The sequence below is a fragment of the Sebastes umbrosus genome, chromosome 8 (assembly GCF_015220745.1).
Source record: "Sebastes umbrosus isolate fSebUmb1 chromosome 8, fSebUmb1.pri, whole genome shotgun sequence".
NCBI lineage: Eukaryota > Metazoa > Chordata > Actinopteri > Perciformes > Sebastidae > Sebastes > Sebastes umbrosus.
The window spans coordinates 24,983,623-25,010,891 of NC_051276.1; the positions used below are offsets into that span (position 1 = coordinate 24,983,623).

The following is a 27,269-nucleotide window of genomic DNA, read 5'->3' on the forward strand; positions in this document are numbered from 1 at the left end:
TACAAAAATGTCACCATCATGCCTCAAAACAGTCTGCATGGATGACATCTACAACGTGCTGTTTATCATTCCTCAATTTAATCTGCTGTTGTCTTCTGACTGAACGTTCAACAACTTGGAGTTTTGTTTCCTCGAGTAGACGAAGTCTGTTTATCTTTTCTTCTTGTCCCGACGATGCTGTCACGGTTTTAGTCGTGTACGATTGATCCAATGTTTTTATGTTATCCCATAAACATGGGGCCGGTACCATCTTTGTTGAACCAAAAGCCTAGTGGGCAGCAGCTCTGGTGAGGGTGGTGCGGGTTTGTCTTCTTCTGGAGACTTCCTTCGTCTCTGTCTGACTTTTATCCATTCTATGTCATGTGATGGGGCAAAGTTTCCAAAACAGACTGATGGACTGAAGAAATAATCGCCAAATATTTGTTCATATATATGAGCAAATACATATAAGCAAATTATATTTTTTTAAACTTTTTGTCCGTAGTTTTGTGAGAAAGTTCAGTCACATCAACAACAATGATAGAAGCGAACTACAAGCTGATGTCTGATATCCAGTATTCAACAACAGGCCAATATCTGCTCAGTGTATTGCAGTGGTGGAAAGTAACAAAGTATTTTTACTCAAGTACTGTACTTAAGTACAAATTTGAAATATGTGTACTTGAGTATTTTGATTTACTTTATATTTACACTTTATACTTCTACTTCGCTACAATTCTTGGGAAATATTGTACTTTTTACTCTATTATATTTATTTGATTACTTTAGCTGCTAGTTACTTTATAGATTCAGAATAAGAATACAAAATATAATCAAGAAAAAAATTCTAATATTATATCAAATTACACTTTACCCCCAGGGGGAAACTTACAAGCTACCCAACAGTATATAAAATAATTATAAATAGATAAATTGCCCCACATTTACCAGTTGCAATATTAAAGTGATGTACACATTAATGCATCAATAATCCTACTACAATAATATAATATACCTTATTCTGAAATGGGCCATCCTGCATAATGAGTACTTTTACTGTCGATACTTTAAGTATATTTTAATGCTATAATTTTGTACTTTTAATTAGGTAAAATATTAATGGAAGACTTTTACTTGGAACAGAGTATTTCTACACTGTGTTATTGCTACTTTTAATTAAGTACAAGATCTGAGTACTTCTTCCACCACTGTTGTATTGATTTAACCTCACTCACATGGAAAAAAACCCACCTAAAAACCACATTTTACCAATTTAGCATAGACAGAGAAGCAGAAAGCCTCTGATTTACAGTTTCCCTTCACGTTTTAGGTGAGACAGTTCTCTTCTCTGATGCTCAGCATTAGCTTGTTATACTGAACCATCATCCGTGTCAGTGAATTTAGATGAACCCCTAAAAAAAATAACAAGGCATTGTGGTACGAGTGAATAATGAACGCTGTTGTGCTTCAAGAGAGATCATTGTTTGTTGTGTCGAGAGGGTTCAGCCACTTCCTGGTTGGGTCATGTGCAGTGCTTGGCTCAGCGCTACCCGACGTGCTCCAAAAGGCGACGTTTGACACCGATCGCATAGAGCCTTTTGTTTCAGGAGGACTTTTGATGTTTAGCCTAAAAGGTTGCTTTTTTAGAGCCTTCCTCTGCTTTGGAAAGGAGAAACTTGTGGTACCAGAAATGTGGTCCAGGTTGTAGGGTTCAATTGGTCTTCTGGGAGACCTATGCTGTGTCTCAATTTGGATACTTAGTACACTTCCATGCAGTACACTATGCACACTATGTGCTTACTTGTGTAGTGTGTAAATTCCAACAGGGTAATGTTGTCTCAAATCACACACTGCCGTTATTCACTTACCGGAAGCTCAGATAAATTACACTACGGTATAGTGGTACTTAGTGAAAAAAAACACATGTACTGTATAACTTAAATTTGTGTAGTTCAGTGGGGCCAAATTTGCATTGCTGAACATCGTTGATTGGTCAGATACAAAGTGCTACACCTTGCATATCTTTGCCCAGTATATGACTAAGTCAGCGAGTTCCAGTGGAGCTTCAGATCTTTGATATTGTTGTAACAGAAAGTGTGTTTGCAGTATGGTTCAATGCTTTGTGTAAACACACTAACACAAACTCAGGTATGTGTGGATTAAATTCCACCTGTAATTCCACACCTACACTAGGAAAAGAAAGTTAGTGAAGAATAAATGCCCTGAACCAGATGCCTTACCTCAGCCAAATAACCAGCAGCTCTGAAAATAGATTTATGGCAAGTTGGCATGAAATCCACGTCCACCTGAATGGCATGCTATTAGCAAACAGTCTGGTCTGCTTGGCATTTTTGACCCTAAATCAACCAACTCCATGTAAAACTGCATGTCCTCTTGGTATTGTGCCAACGTACATAACAGGGATGTAGTCATGCTGCAGTTATAGCATCTTCACTGCTACTTCTTACTTCTTTTTCTGTCCAAATATTTGTTTTGACAGTATACTGCAACCTATATATAACCCCGCTCTGCTACGCTGTCTTGAGAACGTGAGAATGTTCCCTGTTTAACTGAATTGAGAAGTGTTCAAGATTGGGTTAGGGGTCATGTTGTAATTTACTTATTTTGCAGCAAATTGTGATTGAGGTAAAGTTACAGAAAAAATAACATAAAAATATTTTTTTAAATAATTTAATTAGTTAGTTAGAATTAAAAGCGATAAGTACTACAGTAATATAATTCATGGTAGTAAGATAGAAACCTTGAATAAATAAATAAATTAATTAATTAATTAAATAAATGTAGAGAAAAAAAAGAGAAAAAAAGAAAAGAAAACAGCACATAGAAAATAACAATTAATAATTAAGTAAATACCCTAGAAAGGTTAGTTACTTTTGCGTTTCTTGAAAGGGATTTTGGTTTAACTTTCAGGAAGTCAGCTGTTCAGGTGCATCACTTGCATCACAGCAATCTGAATTTGTCAGACTGTTTAGTGTCAGAGAGTTCATCTGTTGTTTTCCTTTTTGCAGGTCACCACACCGTTTACATCGGTGTGCATGTGCCCAAGAGCTATCGGCGTCGGAGGCATCACCGTCGGAAACCCGGCCACAAGGACAGAAAGGAGAGGTTGACGGAGAACGCCTCTGACAAGTCGGACGCAGAAAACAACGATGAGGCCAGCAACAGCATCCTCAAACCTCTCAGTAAGTTCTGATGGACTCCATGTCAGCGTTGATTAGGGCTCACGTCTGTCTTTGCTGAAGGCTGCTCTCTTTTCCAGAAAAAAAAGCCCCTGTAACTCCCCGTGACCCCAAAGAAGTTGCTGAGTCCACTTAGTGGCCAGAAATAGCCGTACATGTCTTGCTGAGTGACGAGTGTGTTTCGACAGAGCTGAGTGAATTTTTCATCGGAAGTAATGGCTACTCAGATATAATTGTACTAGTGCTGAGTCTCTTGAGTACAGTGTGTAAGTGCATGCCATCCTGTGCTTTTGTCCTTGGTTGTAGACATAAGTGTATCTGTCTCAGTGTGCGTGCGGATGTGTCGGCATCTATATGTGTTAATGCTCACGTTCTTGGTTGACTGGAGCTTCCTCTGTCCCGTAAAGAGGGTAAAGTGCGATATGCCCTCAGGCACAGCTGCTGCGGATGCTCGGACAAAGAGCTCCGGCCAGTTCGAAGGAAACTTGAGAAAGAAAGGGAGGAGGGAAGGTTACATTGGGTGACTGTGAGTTAGTGTAAGCACAACTCTTACTGATGTCACTGTTTTCTCAGCCGTCGCTAAAGTTAAGGTTTGAATCGGCATTAGACTGAAGTCCTATTTACATTAACAAAAACCTGTAGATGTCCAGTGATTTATAGTGTCAGAGATCATGGTGTGAATTTGCCATTTTTAAAATGAAACTTCAGTACAATTTAAATAAATCTGAAGGGGTCGCAAGATGATGACAGTTGAGAAAAATTGATGAAGAAACATATTTGCTTATTGAGAGTTATGTTTTTTTCTTGATGCTTCTCAAAACTTGGTATTATCTGGTGAAATTCTGGGGCGTTTTACCTCTAAAAGCTGACCAGATGAAACAATATGAAAAGGGAACATCCCGTGTTGGTTGAACTGCTTACAGTTCATAAACATCGGCTCATAGACATAAAGGGTCACAAGCCAAAAAGGTTGGGAACCACAGATTTATGTCTGTATTTTAGTTAATATTTTAGGGGTCTTCTGATAGCATTGTCATTTTGTAGAAAAACAAGAGGATGAAGGGTAATTCTCTGCTTCAATGACGTTTCTGTGCTTCTCTGCTTTCTATCAAATCCAATAATGAGGCAGGCCACTGTCATTTCAAGACAATGACGTCATTGTTTTACATGTGCCTGCATGCACATGAAGTGACAACAGGACCAAAACACACCAGAATGTGTGTGTCTGATGTGTACACATCACTCGATGTGGGGGATTTTCTTCAGGACATAAATACAATCAGAGAACAGATTACAGCCGCCCCATCTGCTTGTTTCTACTAACAGTATGTGATGATGCATTCTTAGTAAAAATGGTCAGTATTATAGATTTCTTGGGTATTTTCCTTGACCGCAGTCCGAGGTATTGAGCTTCTTTGGGATGCACCAGTGGCTGAAGACGTGATTATTGATGTTGTGTTGGTGTTTCAGATATGTTGCTAGCGTTTTGGAATGGGAAGCAGAGGAGTAGTGTAACTAGTAGTGTCATTTTTCACTAATGAACCTACGACATTCAGGATTAGTCTTGCCCTGACATACAGTTCCTGTGACCCTTTAAAGCCAAGCAATGCCCACTAATGACCTATCATGATCCATGAGCTTCGAGCAGTTCATCAGAGGAATGGGTTGACTTCTCACACTGTTTCAGCTTCATTGTTTTTAAGAGGTCAGACGGTAAAGCTAAAGTTGGAGTAGCAGAGATTCTTCTTCTTCTATTCTTTTTTTGTCATTGGTCTCGCAACCCCATCGATTTATCCTGCTTTGATTTATCCTTGGTGAGCCTCAACTCCCAGACTGGGAACCACTAAAGAAACACTACTGCAATACAGAAATTATATGAAAGAATACAGGTGACGTAGCAGTTTTCAGTGCAGCCTCTTATATATTTTTTGTGATCTGCAGAGGCTGATCTGTCTGAGAGCTGGTAGTTGTGGAGTGGTTGTCTGTATTTCCTTTTTGTAATAGATTTTAGACTATTATGTCCTTTTTTCCCTCTTGAACACCTAACCCTAACACTAAAACAAAATATGTGGTTATTGAGCATTTAGACTGACCTGGTAGGGATGCAGTTGGACTCGCCAAAGCTAATGGATCGTGTCCGGAGGGGCCATGAAGACTGCGTTTAGGTGGAGTAAATATTCAGACTTGTTGTGTGTAAACAGCATTGCAGTAACTCTTTGGCCTTTACGGTTCATTTGCACACACTTTGTTTAACAAGATTAGTCTTTTTTGAAACTGCTGCCTGTATTTGCAGATAAGATGGATCAATGCCTGGGCAGCGTCGTCGAGGAGTGTTTGAGGGTTGTGTTTTGGTTTTTGTGCTGGTGGTTACGTGATTCCTCACTGAAGTCAGATGAAAACCTGACACCCTACACACCTGGGTTTGTTTACAGCAACATCGGTAATCCTCCATTCATGGAAAATGCGACTATGTTGGCAGGAGAATGTGAGCGTTGACGTTTTATTAACAGTCAACATTGTGGCGCTGTGCTGGTTCGTGTGGGTGTAACAGCCTAAATGCTGTGGATATTACGTGAGGATCTGTCACGGAATTTAAGTGTGCAGTGAGGCGAAATAACACAAATAGAGCAGTTCAGTTGGTATTATTATTGTATAGGTTAATTTACTGTATTGTATGTAAACAGTCTTTTGTACATTTTATATTCTATTTGATGTGAAGCATTAAAAGTGGAGTCTGCGATTCTGGAGAAAACAAACAAACACCCCCCTCCCATCATGCTCCTTCAGAACGTTAGCAAGCGGCAGATTTACCGTCCCTCTCACCAATCGCTAGTTTCAAGTCTTCTTCAATACAGCATGATGCTGTATTGAAGAAGACTTGAAACTACAGATTGAGACCATAAACTCATGCTTACAATGTTTACTGAGGTAATAAATCAAGTTAGAAGTAGGCTCATTTTCTCCTAGACTTCTATACAATCAGATTTCTTTTAGCAACCAGAGGAGTCGCCCCCTGCTGGCCATTAGAAAGAATGCAAGTTTAAGGCACTTCTGCACTGGCTTCACTTTTCAGACCCGGAGGCTGCAAAAGATGATTTCCAGTGCAATTTACCCTTATGGTAGGAAGAGTTGGTCATAAGAGAATATTAAGAAGGGCAAATATTAGAAAACTTGTTGCAAAAGCATTTAGTAAATACATTAACTTTGGACTGAAGCTCGGGTACAAAAGACAAAGGGTTAGAGAATGAAGCTGTTGTCATAAAGCTTGAATGAACGAATAGAAGTCTCTGGACTCTACTGGAGTGATGACCACTGTTATTCCAAAAGATATTCCTTCTCTTGATGTTTTGATAATGGTTTGGACGGCGCTCCAAAATCTCCCACAGGTGCTCTGTTGGTTTGACATGTAGTAACGGTGAATGCCAGAGAAGGCTGCATGACTTATCTTGTTTAGCTTGCAGGCCTAGCTGACCTCTCAGGGTCAAAGTAACCATATTTAGCATATAGCTAGCTATCTGTGAAAGCTATTGAGCTAGCTTACTGATCTTCCAACATCATGAATGTCATATCAAAAAATAAAATTGAAATTATTATATCGTGAGTTTTTGCAGTTGTAAAAAAAAAAGAAATGATTGTCTATTTGTGTTCTTGGCTGTTTGTGACTCTAGAGCAGCTCTGCCTTTGAGGAATGTTTGTACAACTAAAACTGTCATCTGTCAGGCACGCAAAAACTGACAGGCATGCAGTTTACCTAATGTCCTACTGTTATTCACTGCCCTCCTACGGGCAACTCTCTCTGGGAATCATGACCGCCCCCATGGGGGAAGGCCCTGGATCTGTTGTCTGCACTGAAATCCTCTTGTTTGGTCAGATGGACGCTGCAGGGATTGAAAGTACGTCCTCCTGCTTACATGTGTGTCCACTGCTGGACCATTTGTTTTTTCAAAGCTTTTCCCTCTCCTTTTATTAGGATCAAATGTTCTCTCAAAGTGGATTACAAAGATTACTTGGTTGTTATACAAAATGGGTTTAATTTCCCAATGTCAGACAAGCTAAGACCGCTGTGATGTGTTCAGTTTACTGTGAATACATCTCCGATTTAATGTTCTTGCTTCACTGGATGGATACCTGCTTCCCTCAGAAATGAAAGTACAAGCCTGAGATTTAATGAAGACTTTCAACATTGATTAAATAAATGCAAAGGTCGAGGTAGAAGCCTGGCTGTTTTTCTTCTGGTTCCTGAAAAGTTGACATTTGGAGCTAACCAGCTTTCACATTGGCAGCATTGATATGTGTCACATCCCTAAATATTTACTTATTCCCTTTCAAAGCTTTTACACAATGCTAGATATGCTCCACTTGATGCCAAATATTTCCCCCTGAGAGTAACGGAGGAAGGATCAAACCTGGAGAGACATCCCAGAGTTTTCAGTGAGAAATTAAAGTATATATAATATATATAAGGTGGTTGATGGAAGAAATTCAAACAATTATTATCATCTTTTTCACATATCACAAAGTGAGTGAAGGTTCTGTAAAAGCTCCTTCTGTGCTTGCACATTGTAAACAGGTCTGGAGTTGTGAGACTAGGCTGTCTACAGAGCAACAGATATTCTTCAGTGTCATAGGAAAAATAAATTGTATCAGTTGAAAAGGTCTGTGGATATTGATTGGATAAACTACTTAAAAGGCCATCATTTTGTTTGACTTTGTGTCTCTCTGGACGTGAGTTATTGTTATGATGACTTGATCTTCACTGATGGACTCTAGGATCAACAATGTCCCCCAACCACAAACATCCACAGCCTTTCTTTATTCCTGTGTTCTTGCGTTCATGTCTTTTTGCTATATTTTCTGCTGCAAACAACCAAGATAGGACACTTTAGGAGTATAGGACAAAGATAATCAATATAATTTCTAGGACTGTCAAATTAACGTGATAATAATGCGTTAATGCAATTGATCTTTCGGAGGTTGTAGCAGGCGAATCCGTTGGTACCAACCACGTCATACTAGCTTGTCGCGAAGGAGGCTAAATAACGCTTCAAACGTAAGCTTAATTTTGGCGAGGAAAAACTAGCAAGACCATTCTCAAAAGGGCTCCTTGACCTCTGACCTCAAGATATGTGAAAGAAAATGGATTCTATGGATACCCACGAGTCTCCCCTTTACATATATGCCCACTTTATGATAATCACATGTAGTTTTGGGTCATAGTCAAGTCAGCACACTGACAGCTGTTGTTGCCTGTTGGGCTTGAGTTTGCCATGATATGATTTGAGCATATGCAGTACCTGTGAGGGCTTCTGGACAATATTTGTCATTGTTTTGTGTTGTTCATTGATTTCCAATAATAAATATATACATACATTTGCATAAAGCAAGCATGTTTGCCCACTCCAATGTTGATAAGAGTATTATCATAATATCACATAATAGCTTATAGGAGATGTACAACTTACATAATTAAAGTGAGTGTCTCATTTCATCTTGGGGAATTCATGCTGTAATCACCACTTGTGGCCACAGTGGCTGCTGTTCAGCAAAAGTTACATAGGCTGCCTTTAATTTTATTCCATACCGTACATTAGATCCAAGTGGTGCCTCTTGCCGTGGTGCAAAGATGCACCATGTTGTTTAAAGTCGTAATATGAGAGGAAAAAAAAGTTGGAAGATGAATTAAGACTTTAATGGGGTTACTCTTATGGCCAGAGGATTAAATGATTCACCAAAGTCTGGTAATGTTGCTGAGTGTTCCCGGACAAAGCGGTGCATTAAGCCCTTTTGTAGACAAACTTAAACTTGACCCTGCTGTGATGAGTTGCATTGGGCTGTTTGCAGTGAAAGCACAGAGAACATTTGGCTGTACATTCAGTTTACCTGCAGACAACACAGAGGTCATTTCAGGGGTTGTCTCCCCCAGCTGGTATTTGTTACGTTCTCATCAGAACCGGCCCGCCTCAGCTATCACAACAAAATACCAGAGCTAGATGGCCTGAGTATAAATACTGTGCTTTCAATGAATCAGCCTCTGGGTGTTACTCTGCATTCAGCCCGATCCCTGTCCACTGCCTGTGGTGCTAGCTGCCCTGCATACTGAACGTCCGACTCTGTGGCATGGAAAACATGTCCTGTACTCTCTCTCTCTCTGATCCTCTCTTTGCTTCGAATGAGTGACGCTGAGTTGCATTATCATTGCATGTACAGTCACAAACAATGAACGCGCTATCAGACCCTATGTAGTGTTATACAGTGCTGAGTTTTTCCAAAAAGGTCAGAGGGGATGGAAGGTATTTGTGTAGGATGCATGTCAAGAGTGGGACTAAACAGGCCTTTAGTGGCAGTCACACTAAGCTTTCTGCCGGGCAGCGGGCATTCTTCCTCCATCCCCTATCCCATGAGCCTCTGCTTCTGGGACAAAGTCCTCTTTGTATGCCCATGGCTCTTGGCTAGAGCACACAGAGCTTTGAAATTGCGTTTGAACGATGGGATTTTCATTTCTATCCCTCCTTTTCGTGCTTGCTCTCACCCCTCTTTGCTTTCAGTCTGCACTGAGCCTAACCCCCTAACCCTTCTCACCCACCCTCCCACCTTTCTCTCTTAGCACCACCAACATTGTGCTTGTTACCAGCTTGAGTTTTTGCTGGATAGCATGGATAGGCAGCATTAGCTTCTCATGAAGAATTAGAAAATCTCTCTTGGATTAGCTCTTGACTGTTTTAGATGCCTACAATGTATTAGGAGAAGCATCAGAGAAGTCATTTTTAATTTCTGCTTTTTAGGAGGGCTGTCAATCGATTATAATTAATTGCATGATTGTCCATAGTTAATTGCAGCTTAATCGCAAATTAATAAAAAAAAAATCAAAATGTACCTTAATGGGAGATTTCCCAAGTATTTAATACTGTTATGGGACAAATATGCTTGCTCTATGCAAATGTATGTATATGTGTATTATTGGAAATCGACTAATAACACAAAACAATGACAAATATTGTCCAGAAACCCTCACAGGTACTGCATTTAGAATAAAAAAATATGCTCAAATCATAACATGGCAAACTCAAGCCCAACAGGCAACCTCAGCTGTCAGAGTAGGCGTGTCTGTAAAGGGGAGACTCGTGGGTACCCATAGAACCCATTTTCATCCACATATCTTGAGGTCAGAGGTCAGAGGTCAAGGGATCCTTTTGAAAATGGCCATGTCAGTTTTTCCTCGCCAAAATGTTGCTTAAGTTTGGAGCGTTATTTAGCCTCCTTCCCGGCATGTTGGTATGACATAGTTGGTACCGTTGGATTCTTTAGGTTTTGTAGTTCCATATTATGCCCGTATCTTCACTCTAGCTTTAAAACTGAGCCCAATACAACCTAAAAATCGCAAGTTGCGGTAATACGTTAAAGAAATTAGTGGTGTTAAATCGAATTTGCATTAACGTGATATTATCATGTTAACTTTGACAGCCCTGCTTTTTATTCTCTAAGGGTGAGTACAAGATGATTTCAAAGTTACGCATATTTTTGATGTCCGACGACAGGAGTTTTGCCTTGAAAACGTTTCTTTCTTCCCTCCTTCCCTTTCTGCTCATTCCTTTATCATTGTAATATTGTGAATGCTAAATTTCAATCTATAATTCGTAATAGCTGTTATTAGTAGAATTAAAATATAAAGGCTGTAGTTTGAGCTTGCAGAAAGGTAATAGCGACATCCAGCTGTAAACGCTGGGTGTCAGGTAGCTTTTCCTGATCTTGTGCCAGAAATGTATTTTTGCTAAGATAGTGTGTTTCCTTCAGCAGGATGTCTTTACCTTGATTTCATGGGAAAGAAAGAATGAAAATGTAGTATGTATGGATTGTTTTATTACAATTGCATTGTTAAGATAACATATTTCACTCTGCTCTTTAGGAAAACACTCGGCTGCCCTGCTTTTACTGTATCTCTTTACTACTTCTTTTTATTTAACTGTACGCACATTTAAGGAATACATCAGCGTGCGAGTCTCCATCCCTGAGGCTTTGACACTCTCCTTGCACCGACTACTTGCTATTGTTTGCATGCAATTTTGTCCATATAGGTATTTAAAGCTTGTTTTAACTGTTTACTGTAATCAACGTAAATTGCTGTGGCTACGAGTGTCAGCTAAATGTGTGAAACGCACATGTAAATTATTCCTCCCAAGGTGTTATTAAACAAGTTGCGGTGACTTAAGCTAATTGCAGCTTGTGGAAATGTGTGTGTGCGTATGTGTGTGTGCCAGCAGACAGTTTATCCTCCACCTAGTAATCTTACAGCTGCTTGTCTGGCTCGTACCTGCTGCTGCAGTTATTGTGCTGCAGAGGACACAATAGGGGGAAACTGCAGGCCTTCACCTCATTTACTGTTTAACTACTTACTGCTGACTGACTGAATGAATGAATGACTCAAAGTGGTGGGGGATGTAATGTTAAGTGTGGTGTGAATGTAAATGTCTAAATTTCACCTGCAAAGGAAAGACTCAACACTGGATTATTAACGACGGGGTCCGTGTTTCAAGACGGGTCGGGTGGGTTGCCAACATTGCCGTAAACCTAAAGACAATCCGCTCCGGTTGACAATCGCACTGTTAACAAGGGGGCCTGACCCTCCTCACAGGGGAGCGGCGAGGTCTGGGCGAGTGCCAGAGCTGCGAGCCATCTTCACCCTGGGCCTTTCCAAGCCAACCTAGAGACAGTCACGGCGCACGGCAATGGAAGAAATGTGCTCGGTGAGGGCCTGCCAGCGCCGGGGAGAGGATCCTCCCACACTAAGCGGACGTCTCTCTGACGCGCCGAGTTGAATCCCCCGGGCAGACTGCGCAGACCTCACCTGTTGAGAAGTGCTAAATATTTTCAGTTCATTATGAAACCGTGGCAGGACAAATTAGACCACAATCGAGGTAATTAATGGGAAACACTGTTATATTCAATATCTATAGTCAACTCTCTGGTGCCACAGTATTAGCAAGCTGTTATGTAATCAGATCAGCCAGCTTTGTTATGATCACTCCCGTACACACACACACACATACACACACGTTTGTGCTTCTGTACTTGTGAAGACCCCCAGTGACAAAATGCATTCCTTAACCCTGACCTCAACCACCACAACTACATGCCCATACCCTTAACCCAAAGCTAATTCTAACTCTAACCTTAAAACCAAGTCTTAACCTGTTGAAGACATGGAGACCAAAACGTCCACTCTTTCTAAAAAGTCCTACAACTCAAAGTGGTCCTCACAAAGATAGGATGTACAAGTGCAGTAAAAACAGCACATTGGGCATTTTCCACATGGAGCAATACAATGTACTCTAGCAGGTTTAGCCAATAACAGAACATTTAAAGCAATTGAATTTAACTTTACTGTAGAGTTAGTACATTTTGAGCGTTATTTAGCATTTTTTCCCGACAAGCTAACATGACATGGTTGGTACCATCGATTCCTTAGGTTTTCTAATTTCATATGATGCCAGCTGCTTCACTCTAGCTCTAAGACTGAGCCCGCTACAACCTCTGAAAGACAGAATAGTGGCCGGGTCTGCCAGCAGACTGTCGGATTGTTAAATGTTAAAAATGATGTTAATAGTAGAGGTAAAAGATCGATGCTTGACGTCCGTGTATTGACAAGCACAATATCGCAATACTATGCTGTATCGATTTTTCCCTCACCCCTATAAATCACTAGATTTAGTCACTAAGGACTTACGAAGGACTTGTCATAGACTGTCAAACTCAATGATGGATTTATGAATAACTGGTGCAACTCCAATCCAGGTCATTTAAATGGAGAGGAACCTTCATTAATGTTATTTGTTGCACTTTTTTTCCAGCTGATAAGTCAAGATATCAGCTGTAATTTTGTTGTCAAAGGAATCTTAATTCAATTCTAAATTAAATTGAGGCATGTGGACAATGTTGAAGGCGCATTAAACTGTTTTTAAGTAAGCAGAGTCGAGCAGAGATGCCATCGTTTTATGTATGTGAGCTGTTCCGTAAACAAGCTGTGGCTCTAATGATTCCCCATGCACTAGTCTTGTGTGGCTGTTTGCTGATGACAATAATCTTTGTGTACAGTTGTCTACATGCTCTCATGAAAGGGGGTAGTCGTGATTGTTTGCGGACTCTCCATTCAAAGTTCAAATATTGTCTCCACTTGTTGGAACAAGCTGTGATGGTGTCGACCATTTACAACATGTTTGACTAGCACTGAAAAGTGTAATTCATATATCAATCCTGCTGAAGCTCTGTTTGTATTGCTCTCTAAATATTCAAATGAGAAGACAAGGGGAAGGAAAGCCAAGCCTGTGCGAAAGAATAGGCCAGTTTTTGAACCATTTCCTAATTGTTAATGAGGGGCTCCAGGGCAGCTTGCCAAGGCTGGAGGGCCAATGGCGAAGGCCTGTTTGAACAGTGAAGGGGGGCAGAGAGGGAGAAGGGGCTTGCTGTGGGGACACTGTCACTGAGAGGACCCCAAAACCCCATCAGCCCCCTCCTACCTGGTCCACAAAGTGTTGAAGCGGGCAGCTGAGAGCGGCTGTCACTTCCCCCTGAGACTTTAATGAGGGTCTAGCTGCTGCTTTGGGACTCTGGTGAGCTTGTGTAGCTCGCCGACTGCCATCTGAGGAGCAAATCCTGGGTCAGCTGATTTGGAGAGAAAAGGGGGGGTCACTAGTTTTTAAAGATGTCCAACAACAATAATAACCAAGAGGAGAAGGAGGAAAAGGAAGAGGATACGGAAGAGAAAGAAGAGGAGGAGGTCATGGTGAAAATCCCACCACCTCCACCTCCTCCCGAGGTCAACGGGAAGGGTCCAGCTGAGGAGGGGAAGCCGGTGCCCAAACCTTTGCCCAACGGGCACCAATGCAAGCCTATGAACCGCAGTATTTTTCCTCTCTCCGCAGTCTCGCCGGCAGCCGAGAGGATCCGCTTCATCCTGGGCGAGGAGGATGACGGCCCGGCGCCCCCTCAACTCTTCACTGAGTTGGATGAGCTGCTGTCGGTGGATGGACAGGAGATGGAGTGGAAGGAGACGGCCAGGTAAGGACCTAAGTCTCTCAAAAGTTCCTGTATGTGCACCTACAGTTGTAATGATGTTCAGAAACCTTCTCCATTGACTTTCACTCAATCATTTAAAACATGCAACACCGTTGATTGTGAAAAGAAAAATCTACACAGCCAAATAACTGAACAAACTTCAGCTTGTTGTCAGTCCAAAATCAGTTCATCTAACATCAGAGGCATTGCTGTGTGCATTGAATTGAAAAAGTGAGCACACAGTGTTTCACAGGTTGCTTCTGTGTGGCCCACTAGTGGGATGGGATGGGATAGAGATGGGCTGATTGTTTATGCATCATTAGCGTTGGATGAGTGAAGCTCTCTCAGGGGGAAACTGGATCCTTGGGCTGCTGTTTGAGGCTCCAAATGAGTTGATCTGTTATCATAACCTCTGACCAATTGTACTGCAGATAGAAGTTACATTTTAGTTCACTGTTGGTTGAATGATTTGTCGGAGGAACTCTACTGAAGAACTCTGCTGTCAAAATCTTTTAGTATACTTTAAACTTTTATTCCGGAAAGCTTTTTAAGGCCAAGTTCCGATGATAGGTTTATCCAGCTTCTGATGCACGCAGGAAATTGATATTAGATTGGTGGAGAAAGAGCACAGATGGGCTTCAACTGAGTTAGTCAAAATTAAAAAGGTGATTCTATAGCTTGACAGTTGTGCAGAAACCCGCCCATTGGGAGGCATTACTAGACCTTAGTTTAACCTGGATTTGACCAAATACATGTCAGTCAAAATGCAAATGAAATAAGAACTTGGGAATTACGTTTCTGATTATGTCATGTCAAACATTTGGAAAAAAAAACACCTAATCATAAAAAAAAACACCTTGTACCTTACAAGGTAGACTTTTCTGTCAATTTCTCAATATACAATTTTCTTCAGTGCCTCGATTAATACAATAAGAACAAATATAATCTAAAAGAAAAACCATAAAACCAGTACAAAAACAGTTTCTCAATCAAAAAAAGGTAGAAGTGATGGGGAAAAAGGTCCACAACAAAATACATTGAGAATTATCTCAAGTCAAGAGTTTCAACTGAAGTGCCACAATATATTTATACAATTCATACAATACAAGAGGATCAGTCGGGTTAAAAGAGGACTACAGTTTCAGACCTTTCAACAAAAAGTGTATTTAATGCTTACATATTGCTTACAAAAGGTGAAATAAATCATTCCTGCATCTGTAATGTCAAACTTATTATTCTGCAAATAGCTGCAGAGATTAAGACCCGGTCCAAAGTCTCACCAAGTGCTCTCAGTGGACTCAAAATGAATAAAAGATCTCACAAGTAGTGCTGGGAAGTGCTGGCTGTCCTCCAAGTCCAATTTTGGCAGCCAAAACTGTCCAAATAAAACCCTGTTATAGAAACAGCTTGTCAGTACCAGGTCAGTTTCTCATCTCCCTGACTCTGAGGGACGGGGGGAGGCGGGGGGATTAAAAAGATACATGAAGAAAATAGAAATGATAACACTGCTTCTGAATTCAAGAACTGATCATTTCAGCTTAACCATAAACAAAAGAAATTGAATTCCCATACAGTCAGCATGGCATTTTTCTGTGTACCTGACTTCGAGGTGTGCATCCAACAACATGAAATGAATGACAAAGAGACGGTATTGAAGTGCTAGTATTCAAGTGGTAATAAAAGGAAAATTTAGTTTCACCATTTACTTGACCAAATTGCCTTTGAATGAATACACATTTGACATTTATTTCACAATGGTATGACGTCATCACTTTTCCAACTCGAGGTCCCATACGATTAAGATACAATTTGGTTGTTGCAGCAGTAAAAGGACAGAAATAAATACAGATAAGTAAAGAAAGTAACAGTAAGGCTGTCGCGGTGAAGGAATTTCCCCTGCGGTGAGAATGATTGGCTCAACAGCACAATATGCGGTATTAGCGATACTTTTTTGTTTTTGCAAATTAGTTAATTTATTCTGATTTTAGGGCTATATAAATAAGCTTTATTGTTAAGTTATTGTTAAGTTATTGTTATTGTTGCTTTTTAAATGACAAAGATGACACAGTTTTATGATACGGAATTTCAGTAAAAAATGTCGGTGAAGTCGCTCTGGATGAAGGGAAGGCTGAATCACGAAAGGAGAGATGATGGACCCGCCGGTTTATATGTAAATAATTTCTCCTCCATGTTGTTGTTCAGCACGTGTACACGTAGAACGCGACGGTTGGTATTTGTGGTATTTGTCCCGCCCCTCCTCCACTGTGATTGGACAGCTGTTTAAAAAGTGACGAGTGCAGCGTTTTACGCAAAGTTGAACATTTTTCAACGCTTGACGCATCACTCAGCATCTCGCCCCGCTGCTGGATAAAAAAACCCCCAAAAATATGAACATAGCGGTTGTAGCAGTTGCTTGCCATCCCCTGAAGTTGGCTTGTCAATAACACAGTATGGCAATATTCGGGTTATTGCGACAGCCAACAGAAATAAATAATAGGAGGCACATAAATTAAAATAAAAATGTAATAAAAATAGAAACTATACAAGAGCAGTTGGAGACAAATAACATGATAAAGTGACAGTGGTGTGATTAATAACAGCAGCATCAACAAGTCTATCACCGTCATCACCAGACTATCATATGATATGATTAAGTACCCTAATGGTACTCAGTGTTTGTCTGTATTAATATAATAGAATATAGTGCAAGTCAGTGTAACATATTAACATTATACAGTATAATATACATTATGATATAGTATGAGACATAGTATAGTAACATAGTAGTATAGTATACCATTTAGTACAACAATATAACATACTATATATTATAGCATAGTGTAAAATATAACATAACATACTATGTAGTATAGCAAAGCAATATAGCATAGAGTTGAATAGAATATCAAGTATACTATCATATGGTATAGTATAATACATAACAAGAATATGTCAACAGTATTACGAGGTATATAATCACTCCAGAGAGACACTAGAGAGGGAGAGGTGATGTTAGCATACGAGATTATTTTTAGATGTTTTTTCTTTACGATGGTTATTAGATTTGTGATGCAGCTACAAAACCTCCACTGTATATGGACATAAATGACACACACATACAGTATGTGTGTTGCATTTGTACAGTCATATTTAATTTGGAAGGTGGTGAGTTTCCTGGTCAAATTGGCATCAACTCTAATGATCCTGCTTGTGTGACACAACTCCATACAAGGACATAAGATCCTTTTTTATGGTTTAGAAATTAACTCTAGTTTATGTTAGTATTCATATTTGTATATTGAGTTCTTTGCATGTTGCTGTTGTCTGATCCTGTCACCATTTGTAGGTTAGCTCATAATTCTTTGATTGAATAGCACTTCCATATATTCTAAGTACTTACAAGATTATGGCATAAAAGATATTAACATCAAACCCTGTTTAAATGTGTACATGTTCTGTTATTGCCTGTAACTGTCTTGAGTTCCCAGTTTAATCCAGTTCTCCTTGTTTCATCCATCCAGGTGGATCAAGTTTGAGGAGAAGGTGGAGAAAGGAGGTGAACGCTGGAGTAAACCCCACGTGGCCACGCTGTCCTTACATAGCCTGTTTGAACTGAGGACGTGCATAGAGAAAGGCACCATCATGCTGGACCTGGAAGCTTCCACTCTACCTCAGGTTGTTGGTAAGTTGGCTGCAGGTCACTAGTCAACTTATATCTGTAACGAGATGAATTGCATTGCATTGAGATACAGTGTTAATATGCATTTTCGAGTATGTTTTTGGGAGGAAACGCAATGCAACTCAGATTATGATCAGGTTGTGGTAAAATGCAGGAAGTGCTTTGACATTGTGACATGCAGTGAATAGTTCTTACTTATTGGATTCCTGAAGCACATTATCTTTTACAGTGTAGACTTGGGTTATTTTAATCATGAAGTTAGTGTGTTTTCAATACTTGATAAAGACCTCTGACCTCAAGATATGTGAATGAAAATGGGTTCTATGGGTAACCACAAGTCTCCCCTTTACAGACATGCCCACTTTATGATAATCACATGCAGTTTGGGGCAAGTCATAGTCAAGTCAGCACACTGACACACTGACAGCTGTTGTTCCCTTCCAGTGAATATTACAAATATGCAAAGTATTTTTTTATGTGTTTTTAATGTGAACAAGTCTTTATTTTCTCACTGATGACATTGGCGAAGGTCAGCAGAGAACCCATCTGCCAGTTTGATTATGTCGTCTGCTCTGTGATGTACAGTATATGCAGAGCTGCTTTGTCGTGTTGCGTGCAGGTTAATGGATGACCGTACATCACACACAGGGCTCAGAGGTTCCTTCCTTCCTCTTCTTTGCTTTAAGAGTAGCAAAGGGTCAGAGCTCTAAATCAAGTCCAGCCTGTACTGTACTTTATATCAGAACACTGGGGGACTCAAATAATAGTTTGTAAATGGCCACAAAAAAAGTCCCTAATTTGAGGACAGCCAACCCTCTACGTTTATGTCTGCATGAGGGAGCAGGAGGAAGAGTTACCACTTGGAGTGATTAATGTGAAGTAATTGAATGTGCTGCGTGCACTGTACAGGCCGAGCGGAGCTGGGCCTCTTGCTCTGAGGCCGGCCGACTTGACTGATGGGCCATTAAGAGGCACTGCCCCTCCACAAGAAGAGAAACTCCCCGAGGCTGCTATCTGTCAGCATCCAGGCTTCTGACCTTCTTTTTAAAAATAGGCAAGACCTTTTGATTGAGCTGTTATGCCATGAAGACTTTCATACAGGAGCATCACAGTCTGGGTGGCACTAATTGAGAATGAATAGGCTTTTTATGTCGACTCAGTTAGTTGTTACTAAATTAAGGCTGCTGGGTAAAATGATGCATGAAGGGAAAAAATAGACCCAAACTGAAAATATGATCTGAAAGAACTTAAACTTTCTCTCCTCCAAAAAAAGACTGAAATCATCTTTCCTCACCCTTTCCCTTCCCTTACCCCTCTCTGTCTCTCTCCCTCTCTGCACCTTCAGAGTTGATCACTGACAACCAGATAGAGATCGGCCAGCTGAAACCAGAGTTGAAGGACAAAGTGATGTACACGTTGCTACGGAAACATCGTCACCAGACCAAGAAGTCCAACCTGCGCTCTCTGGCTGACATCGGCAAGACAGTCTCCAGTGCAAGTAGGCTGTTTTCCAACCAGGAAAACGGTAATACTGATGCCAGTTTGGTGCAGTCTTCTTTTTTTAAATGATGTAAAGAAAAAACTAAATCAGCTATTTTGCTCTATAATAGATCTAGCTGTACATACCTGAATTACTGGGTTTAATACAGATTTTTTGTCACCTCAAGTTAGGCCTTGAGGGGTGTAGTGAGGGCAGTGAGGAAAGCCAGTGTGCAATATAGGACACACTGCTGCCCTCCTCTGCATGAACCCACTAACGTGGCACTTAATAGCACTTAGTAAACAAGTACCAGCTCCTCCTTATTGGTTTTATTGGAGACCTTATCAGAAATATCAGCCCTTATACTATATTTTGAAGGTGTTAACACAAAAACCCTTCATATTACTGCTGCTGTAGGACTACTAATTGCATTCAACTAGAAAAACTAAACTTTGTTGATGTCTTTTGCTAATTCATCACACACATTTGGTGTTATTGCTCTAACACCACTTTTAATATACTCACTGTAGGCTACTGTACTAACTGCATTCACAGATGCATACAACTTTAATTGATCAGCACGTGTAAGAGCAGGTGGAGCTAATTTCAAAATGACGTCCGCTGTAATTTTTGACACTGTAGAATTGAGTTCAGTGCATGAATTTATGACACTAGGTGAGAAAAGTCCAAGGCTATGGGAGATCATAAAACTGACGCAGTATTTTGATACTAGGATATGACTAATGGAGATCTTGAGATTATAATTTACAGTAGTCTCTTCAGATGATGATAAATGTTCATATAATTCTCACTTCATTACCTTTTAATTTTATTGATATTTCTGACAATTCATGTTTAATTTACACTTGAATGTAACCCCTCTTTTAATCACACAGGACGGGCTGTCACTTTGCTTCACCCAAAGTTATCCCAGACAAATTATTACAAAGAGAACTGAAGTCAAATTCATGTAAAAAGTACAAAAAAAACAACAATGGATGTAATGAAATTTGGCTTAATTGTACATTTTAATAGGATTGTAGTTGCTATGTGAAATCTGCTGTATGTTGCATATGATATTCATTCTGTTATAAAATCCTTTGTTAATGAAATTGAAATGAACTAATGAATATTTTGCTCAGACAGCAGCACAAAGCTATAAATAGAGACCTTATCAAACCTTATTAATCAGCAACAAGCAGGATATTCAATCAGTCTCTGAAGCGGTGAGATTTAAAGTAAAGTGACAGCCCTAACACACACTGATGTCTAACTGACGTTAACAATGTGTACAATGAGTGCTTTGATTGTAACACATTGAGCAACTGGATGTTTCACTGTGTTGACAAAGTAATTACTCTGTTACCAGCCATGGGTCTTTGGAAAGGGAAGTTATTTATTACCTGCTGCTATCAGATTTATAAAACCTGTTTATGACTCGATCAAAGAAAAGCTGATGAAACCCTGAGGCTCTTATCAACATCACAGCAGAGAGATAAAGAGCTTCACTGATAATCATTAATTGATAACAACTTTATGAGGATAAAGTACATCCTCCTGTTTATTAAAATACAATTTAACTCCTGTTGAAGTAATCCTGTCCAATGACCCATGGTCTCCTGATGTAATAACTCCTCCTCTTACCCTACTTCTCTGCACAGCTTTTAAAAATACAGATAAATCATGTCTTACATATCTTTTAACCACTTGATTTTGTTCCTCTAACAAATGTCTTGCTTTGGCTCGGTGGGCTTTTTCTGTCATCTCTCCCTTCCATCTCTTTTTCTGCTTCCCTGGATCGGGATTGATAATCTGCTGTTGCAACTAAAAGCTCGCAGTCCTCTTGAGAACTCTGTGACTTGCCTGTCGGGTCACATATCAATGGAGGACTTGCGGTCCCAAACGAGTACCAGCATGGACTGGCTTAGTAAGTTCGCCGGACCCAGTCTACGTTCACACTGCAGACCACAGATCAGTTCTGAATCACAGCTCGTATTTATAGACATATAAACAATAACCAAATACTTTAATTTGTTCCTGAGGCATCTTTAAAAATACCAAGTAGCTTGTTCATTTGGCTTTTTTCCCCCCAATTATCTCACTGTTGTGTGAATAACACTCGCTCAGCCAATCTGCCAAGACACCAAAATTATACTTTTCTGTCAAATGCCTCATTATCTCACTTTGTAGCACTCAGACACAAATTGGAAAATGTGGCTGTGCAGCTTTTTCTTGTTTGAAAACTTCCGATTTGTGTCATTTGTGAGTGAAAACAGTCAGAACTTGAAAACTTCCAGCTGCAGTTTGAACGTAATCATGAAACTGTAGTGTTAAATGTCACCTGTCCCAATGTGTCAAGTAGAGTAGTACTCATTTTTATGTGCTTTATATACTAGTGGCATTGAATAGTTTTCAATCCCTTTCAGTTTAGGCTATTTTAATTTATTTTAAGGGAGAACTTTACATCTATATTTCGCTAAGATCTGATATTTGATCCCTTTATGTGTTTCCCTTCAATTTAGTTGTTTTTCTCCCCTTTATTACTGTATATAAGTACTACAAATTCATCATTTATACTGGCTGCATCACACTGACAAGCATGTTATTACCCACATTCCTCAGGGTGCAGATGTATGAAAAGCTACAGTGGCATCAGGGTTTGCTCTGGTTGAGATTTTGTACCGCTCTGGATGTCGTTTCTTAACCCTGACAGCTCCAGGACTGAAGTAAGGTCACGTTCTGCTGTCAGATCTCTGATCTCTGGAGTTGACGAGCTGGAACCAAACATCAGCAGAGCGTCATTCAGAGTTGGCTGTTCACCTGTACTTAGTGGAAGACTTTGATGTGAAAGATGGACTATAAGATGATCAGATATTCTCAAACAGTAAAGCTCTTGGTTATTTATACAGAGTAGGGATGGATGCACAAAATAAATGCACTGCTTTTGTCATCCTAGCTAATCCCACACAATCCGAACAAGCTTAGAGAAAGACGTTTGTTGAATAATAATTTCCTTATTGTTGTAGAATAAAGTGGATTGATCAATAACTGCTCTGTAAATTGAGATTTGACGTTGAAAAGTCAACATTATAGAGGTTTATAGAGCGACGCTGGCACTGTAGGGCATTAAATAATTTATAAAAATGTGGTAAATGGTTGAACATGCACATATGAAATGCAGTGTTGTACTAAGAGTTGGTAGATTTCTATACCAGCAAACACGTTCCAGGTTTTACGGGAGGCTGTCCTTATTGATCTTAGAAAATATTGTGGGTGCTTTACCTTCTAATTACCAATTTCAGACTGGAAATTACTAGAGATGACCCCTCGTAGTCGATTAGTCGGTCGTTTTGGTGTTAGTCAACTAAGAAGTCTTTAGTCGATTAGTTGTTTTTAATGCTTTTTATGCTGAATGACTTATGACTTTTAGAAACTCATGAGCACATCTCTGTGAAACACAAAGTGGCGCTTTTCTGTGATTCTTTGTGGAGAAACTCAGTTTTGCAGATCTGTCGAATAAATCAACTAATTGATTAGTTGAAAAAATCGTATGATATAAGTCAACTAAGAATTTCTTTGGTCGAGGACAGTCCTAGAAATTACTGATTTTTGAGTTTGACTAGAACAGTACTCGTCTGGACAATTTTCAGCAGATTGTATGTAACCAGTTACTGTCCCTTTCAGTCAGTGAACATCTGAGTGAAAGATGTTTTCAGCTTGACTTAAAAAGTTTACATGAACAGAGACCTTCAAGTAGTGAAGAATGTGTCCTCTGCTGTTCTCCAGCCTTTATTAAGTGGATGAAAGTTGATGGTGGCTGAAATGTCTTTATGCTTTTGATCGCTGTTGTTCTTTTCGGTGCTACTTGGGGAGCAAACTGTCTGGGCCACTGTCTGTCTTTGCTTAGGTCTCTGCCATCCTTTTTCCCAATTCAGTTGTTAGATCCTGGTGAAGCTGGTCTAACCACACGTGTGTTTTAACAGATAGTCCCACCACAACTCACCGGAACCTGACCTCCAGCAGCCTGAACGACATTTCTGACAAACCGGAAAAAGACCAGGTGAGTCAACCTAATGATGGTTTTTCTACTGCCTCTTTGGTGCACTACTGTAATTTCTTTTTGGCTATGTATTTTTTAAGCTGATTGCAGCTGTGTGCAGCACTATTGCCCAAGCAAAATCTCCCCATGGGATATTAAAGTATAAGTTAAAGTTTGATTAATCAATCAAACTAGATTGATTAGTGCTAGAACATTTTTATTTCTAGGAATATGAAGTTGATTTGTTTCTGTAGGGGATTCTGTTTTCTATGTCGTCTAATGCATATCTACATATCAAATAAATTAGTGAATTATTGAGATCATGACAGAAAATCTCCAAGTTTTAACTTAATTAAGTTTCAAATCAAGTAGGTTTTTTGCTCATTAACAACTTTTTAAAAAAGGTGTTATAAATGGAAATATTAGGCTTGATTCAGTCACTGCATAGCCTTTCATTCTAAAACAGATTTTTAGAGATAATTCAGGAGAAATGTGAGATTTCCAGCATATCAGGAATGTTTTATCAGGCTGAAAATCTAAAGCGAAGTGATGCATTGGTCCAGTCGTGTGCAGAAAAAGGGTCAGTAACCGTGAGACGTGTCAATCATTTATCTAACTACTTGAAATGACGTTTGTCTCAAGCAAATGCCTTTCAAGTACAGCTCAACCAGAGGCGGGCATTGCAAACGTGTTAGCCTGATGTAGCTTCGTCCGCTGCAGAGGTGCAGAAACCAGTCATGTGCAGACTGTCTAAAGTACATTGTTCTAGCCGCTGTCGTCATCACTCAGCCGGCTGCAGCTGCTCTGGACCTGCCAAGTCTGTAAAAATACAGTCAAGTTGCTTACGTAATGTCTCTACTCAGCTTAGCAGTTTATTGAGAGTCTGTCGAAAATCTGAATAAACTTTTCCTTTAATGGTCAGTGTGGAGATTGTGTTACAGCGAGGCTTTTAGGCCGAGAGTCTTCCGTACAATGAATAACAGAGAGAGTAATGAGTGATCAATCAATGATTAAGTTACAATGGAAAGTACACACCCAAACACACAGTCCCAGTCCACTTCCACCACAACTTTACGATTCACGTAGATTATCTGTCACACCCAGAGGAGATATCGGAGAGACTTTCTCACTGTGTTTATCAATGAATTTCCATCTTTTGTGTAGCAGATGAAATAGTGTAGCTCCTACAATAGTTCTCATTCCAGTCTATCTGCAAGAAAATGTAAGCTGTGTTGGATTTGAAGCCCCAGTCATAGGAATGTGTTGGGTCAGTGCTGTATTGATAATGATTGTTTGAATCATGTACTTCATAGTGCTTTAGTTGAAGCACTTTTGCTGAGATAAATGTACACATTGTTTTTAGCAGTGCTTATGAATAGACATATTCACCATTAAATTCCTTAAAGGTGCTAAAGTCAGAGCATATCTATTGCCTCCACATGGCACTCAACATGGCCATGGCTGAGCCGGTGGCTAGCAGCGAATGCTGCAAACAACAGCAACAGTGCTGACAGAACTAACAATGTTAACCTGGGGGGGGGGGAACCAGAGGTTAGGCGTTATGCTTTAATGACAACACAGTTGGTTGGGACGACGTTATCAGCTGTAATCGCCGTATGAGCGCAGTACAGAGCTGCGGCAATGAGCTAGCCAGTGGGGCACACAAACAAGGACTTACACGCACTAAAAGGCACGCGCAGCCGGCCCGGCTATGTCAACAAAGCAGAGAGAAGCTAAGATTATAACACACAGAGGAAGAGCGACTTCATTCTCTACTCAGGTAGACATTACTCCTCTATATATATATATACAGAACACCTTTAATTCCCATTTCATTTTCTGGTCTGAGTGGATTTATGACTTTTGAAAATTGGAAGAGAATTAGGTCAGACCGACCCAGTAAGTCCTTCTGTGGGACAGATAGAGATGGAAAAGGACAACTGGACAGGATGCACATCTCCTTAACTGAAGCTCTTCCACACCCACTCAGCCTATAAATACCATTCAGACGTTTCCTCTGTGGGCCACATGCTGTGATCATTTCCCCACTGACCACACGTCTGATAATCTGGTGCTAAACGATAAAAATGAGATTAGATAAGTGGCAGATTCACATTCTGGCTAGGGTGCATAGTTGAATTATAAACACTGTAAAGTTACATGCATTAAATCCTTGTCTCATCGCTGCATTGTTGGACTGTCCAGATGGCCAACATGTGTGTATCAGATCTAATCTATCTTGATTATTTTAGAATACAAAAGCCTAAGAGACTCACATATAGGCATTTTTTCTAACCGAACTATGGCATTTGAATGGAAAATTTGTTTTTACACCATACAGTACTGCAGTGGTTTTGACTTTAAAGGGTCAGCTACACATGTTTTGTCACATGCTTCTACTGATATTTAGCCTGAAGATAGTTTTAGTTTTATTCGCTCAGGTTTTGAGACGTTTGTGGTGCTCAAAACATTGTAAACTTAACTTTTAAAAGCAACATCTTTGTAAAAATAATGTCCAATAATGTACAGAACAAACTACAATGAGTTTTCAATAGAACTACTTTTTACCAAAGAAATAGTCCCTATGAAAACTGTTGACAATGTATTGGGATGGAGGCAAAAATGTCGGACATATTTGGGTACATAAAATGCCATGAGGACTTACAACTAGGGGTGATTAAGAAAGTATTATTTTCTGGAATTTGGGTGAACTGACCCTTTAAAAAGAAGGCAGCACTGAGCCGTACCACAGTTTTAACAAACATAAAAAAACAAGGAAATGTCATTCAGTATCTTACAAGTTTTTACGGGTAGATTTCATGTCTGAGGTAATTGAATTTGTGCCTCATGCCGGTTAAGTGTGACAGGAACAGATTCAGGTATATGTAGTTTAGGCGGTGTTGTGTGGTGTGGATTAGCAGTGATCGGACTCAGGTCAGGGTGTGCGGTTACGCAGGTTTACTCAATCATTTACAGACAAACCTCTTGCCAACGTGGCTCAACAGCCTCTGATGGGATCTGTTTGGATTTCACCAGAGGAAGGTCACAGGTTTATGGGATTTCAGTCCTCAGAGGTTGATGGCAGCGAAACTGCCAGTGAATGATCTGGGTTTGGCGGGCATGATGACAAGTGATAGACAGACAGCCATTGAGCTCTCTTTGCTCTTGTTATACGTGCTGTTTATTTAAATTTTCTTTCTTTATTCTTGGTTGGCACCAAATAGGTCAATTCTCTTTACTTTCAATTTATTTCTTCGTATTTTAGACACTGAATTTACTTCACAATGACAAAACTGCTCTCAGATGTTTTATTTTTTAATCTATTTGTAGAGCATGTGTCGTTTACCGGCAGCCTCACGCTAATAGGAGGAAATGCCAGCGTTGTTTGTGATCTAATCCAATTTAAATCCTGGCACAGCTTTTAAAGCCACATTTAACATCATCCGATACTCTTACTTTGAAACTCGTCAGACCGTTCTCTGCACAGGTGATTGATTAACTGCTATCATATTAAATGTACATAGTAAAAAATAAACGTGTATCACCTGCGGCATCATGCCATCTTTCTTTACCACTTTGCTTTATTGTTTTATTGGTACTTCTGCCTCTGTATGGAAAAAAAAGGTGAGATATGTGGAACAGCCCTCCTGAAATCAGAGGATATCAAAGCAGTTATCTTAATGAGGTAGAGTCAAGGTGATAATCATTATTCATTCTTCTTGATCTTGTTAGTATAGCACTTAATAGATTGTCCTCAGGATTGTTAGAGGGGATAAAAAGGACTAGATTGTACTGATGGTTTCTTTAATCTGTCATATAATGCATGTGGTTGTAGAAGTATTG

The 27,269-nt window shown here is 39.9% G+C and overlaps 1 protein-coding gene across 7 annotated transcripts in view; it reads left to right on the top strand.

Annotated features, from left to right (window-relative positions):
* The window catches only part of slc4a4a (solute carrier family 4 member 4a), a 62,965-nt gene that overhangs the window by 10,901 nt on the left and 24,795 nt on the right, over positions 1–27,269 (top strand). For 3 of the 7 annotated variants that reach the window (XM_037778149.1, XM_037778148.1, XM_037778150.1), the window contains exons 4-9: positions 3,009–3,182; positions 14,096–14,231; positions 17,750–17,910; positions 19,253–19,432; positions 21,219–21,314; positions 23,371–23,447. In XM_037778149.1, coding sequence (XP_037634077.1) covers positions 3,009–3,182; positions 14,096–14,231; positions 17,750–17,910; positions 19,253–19,432; positions 21,219–21,314; positions 23,371–23,447 — 824 coding nt within the window. The remainder of the gene's footprint in view (positions 1–3,008; positions 3,183–14,095; positions 14,232–17,749; positions 17,911–19,252; positions 19,433–21,218; positions 21,315–23,370; positions 23,448–27,269) is intronic. The other 4 variants (XM_037778151.1, XM_037778153.1, XM_037778152.1 and 1 more) reach the window with 2 other exon arrangements.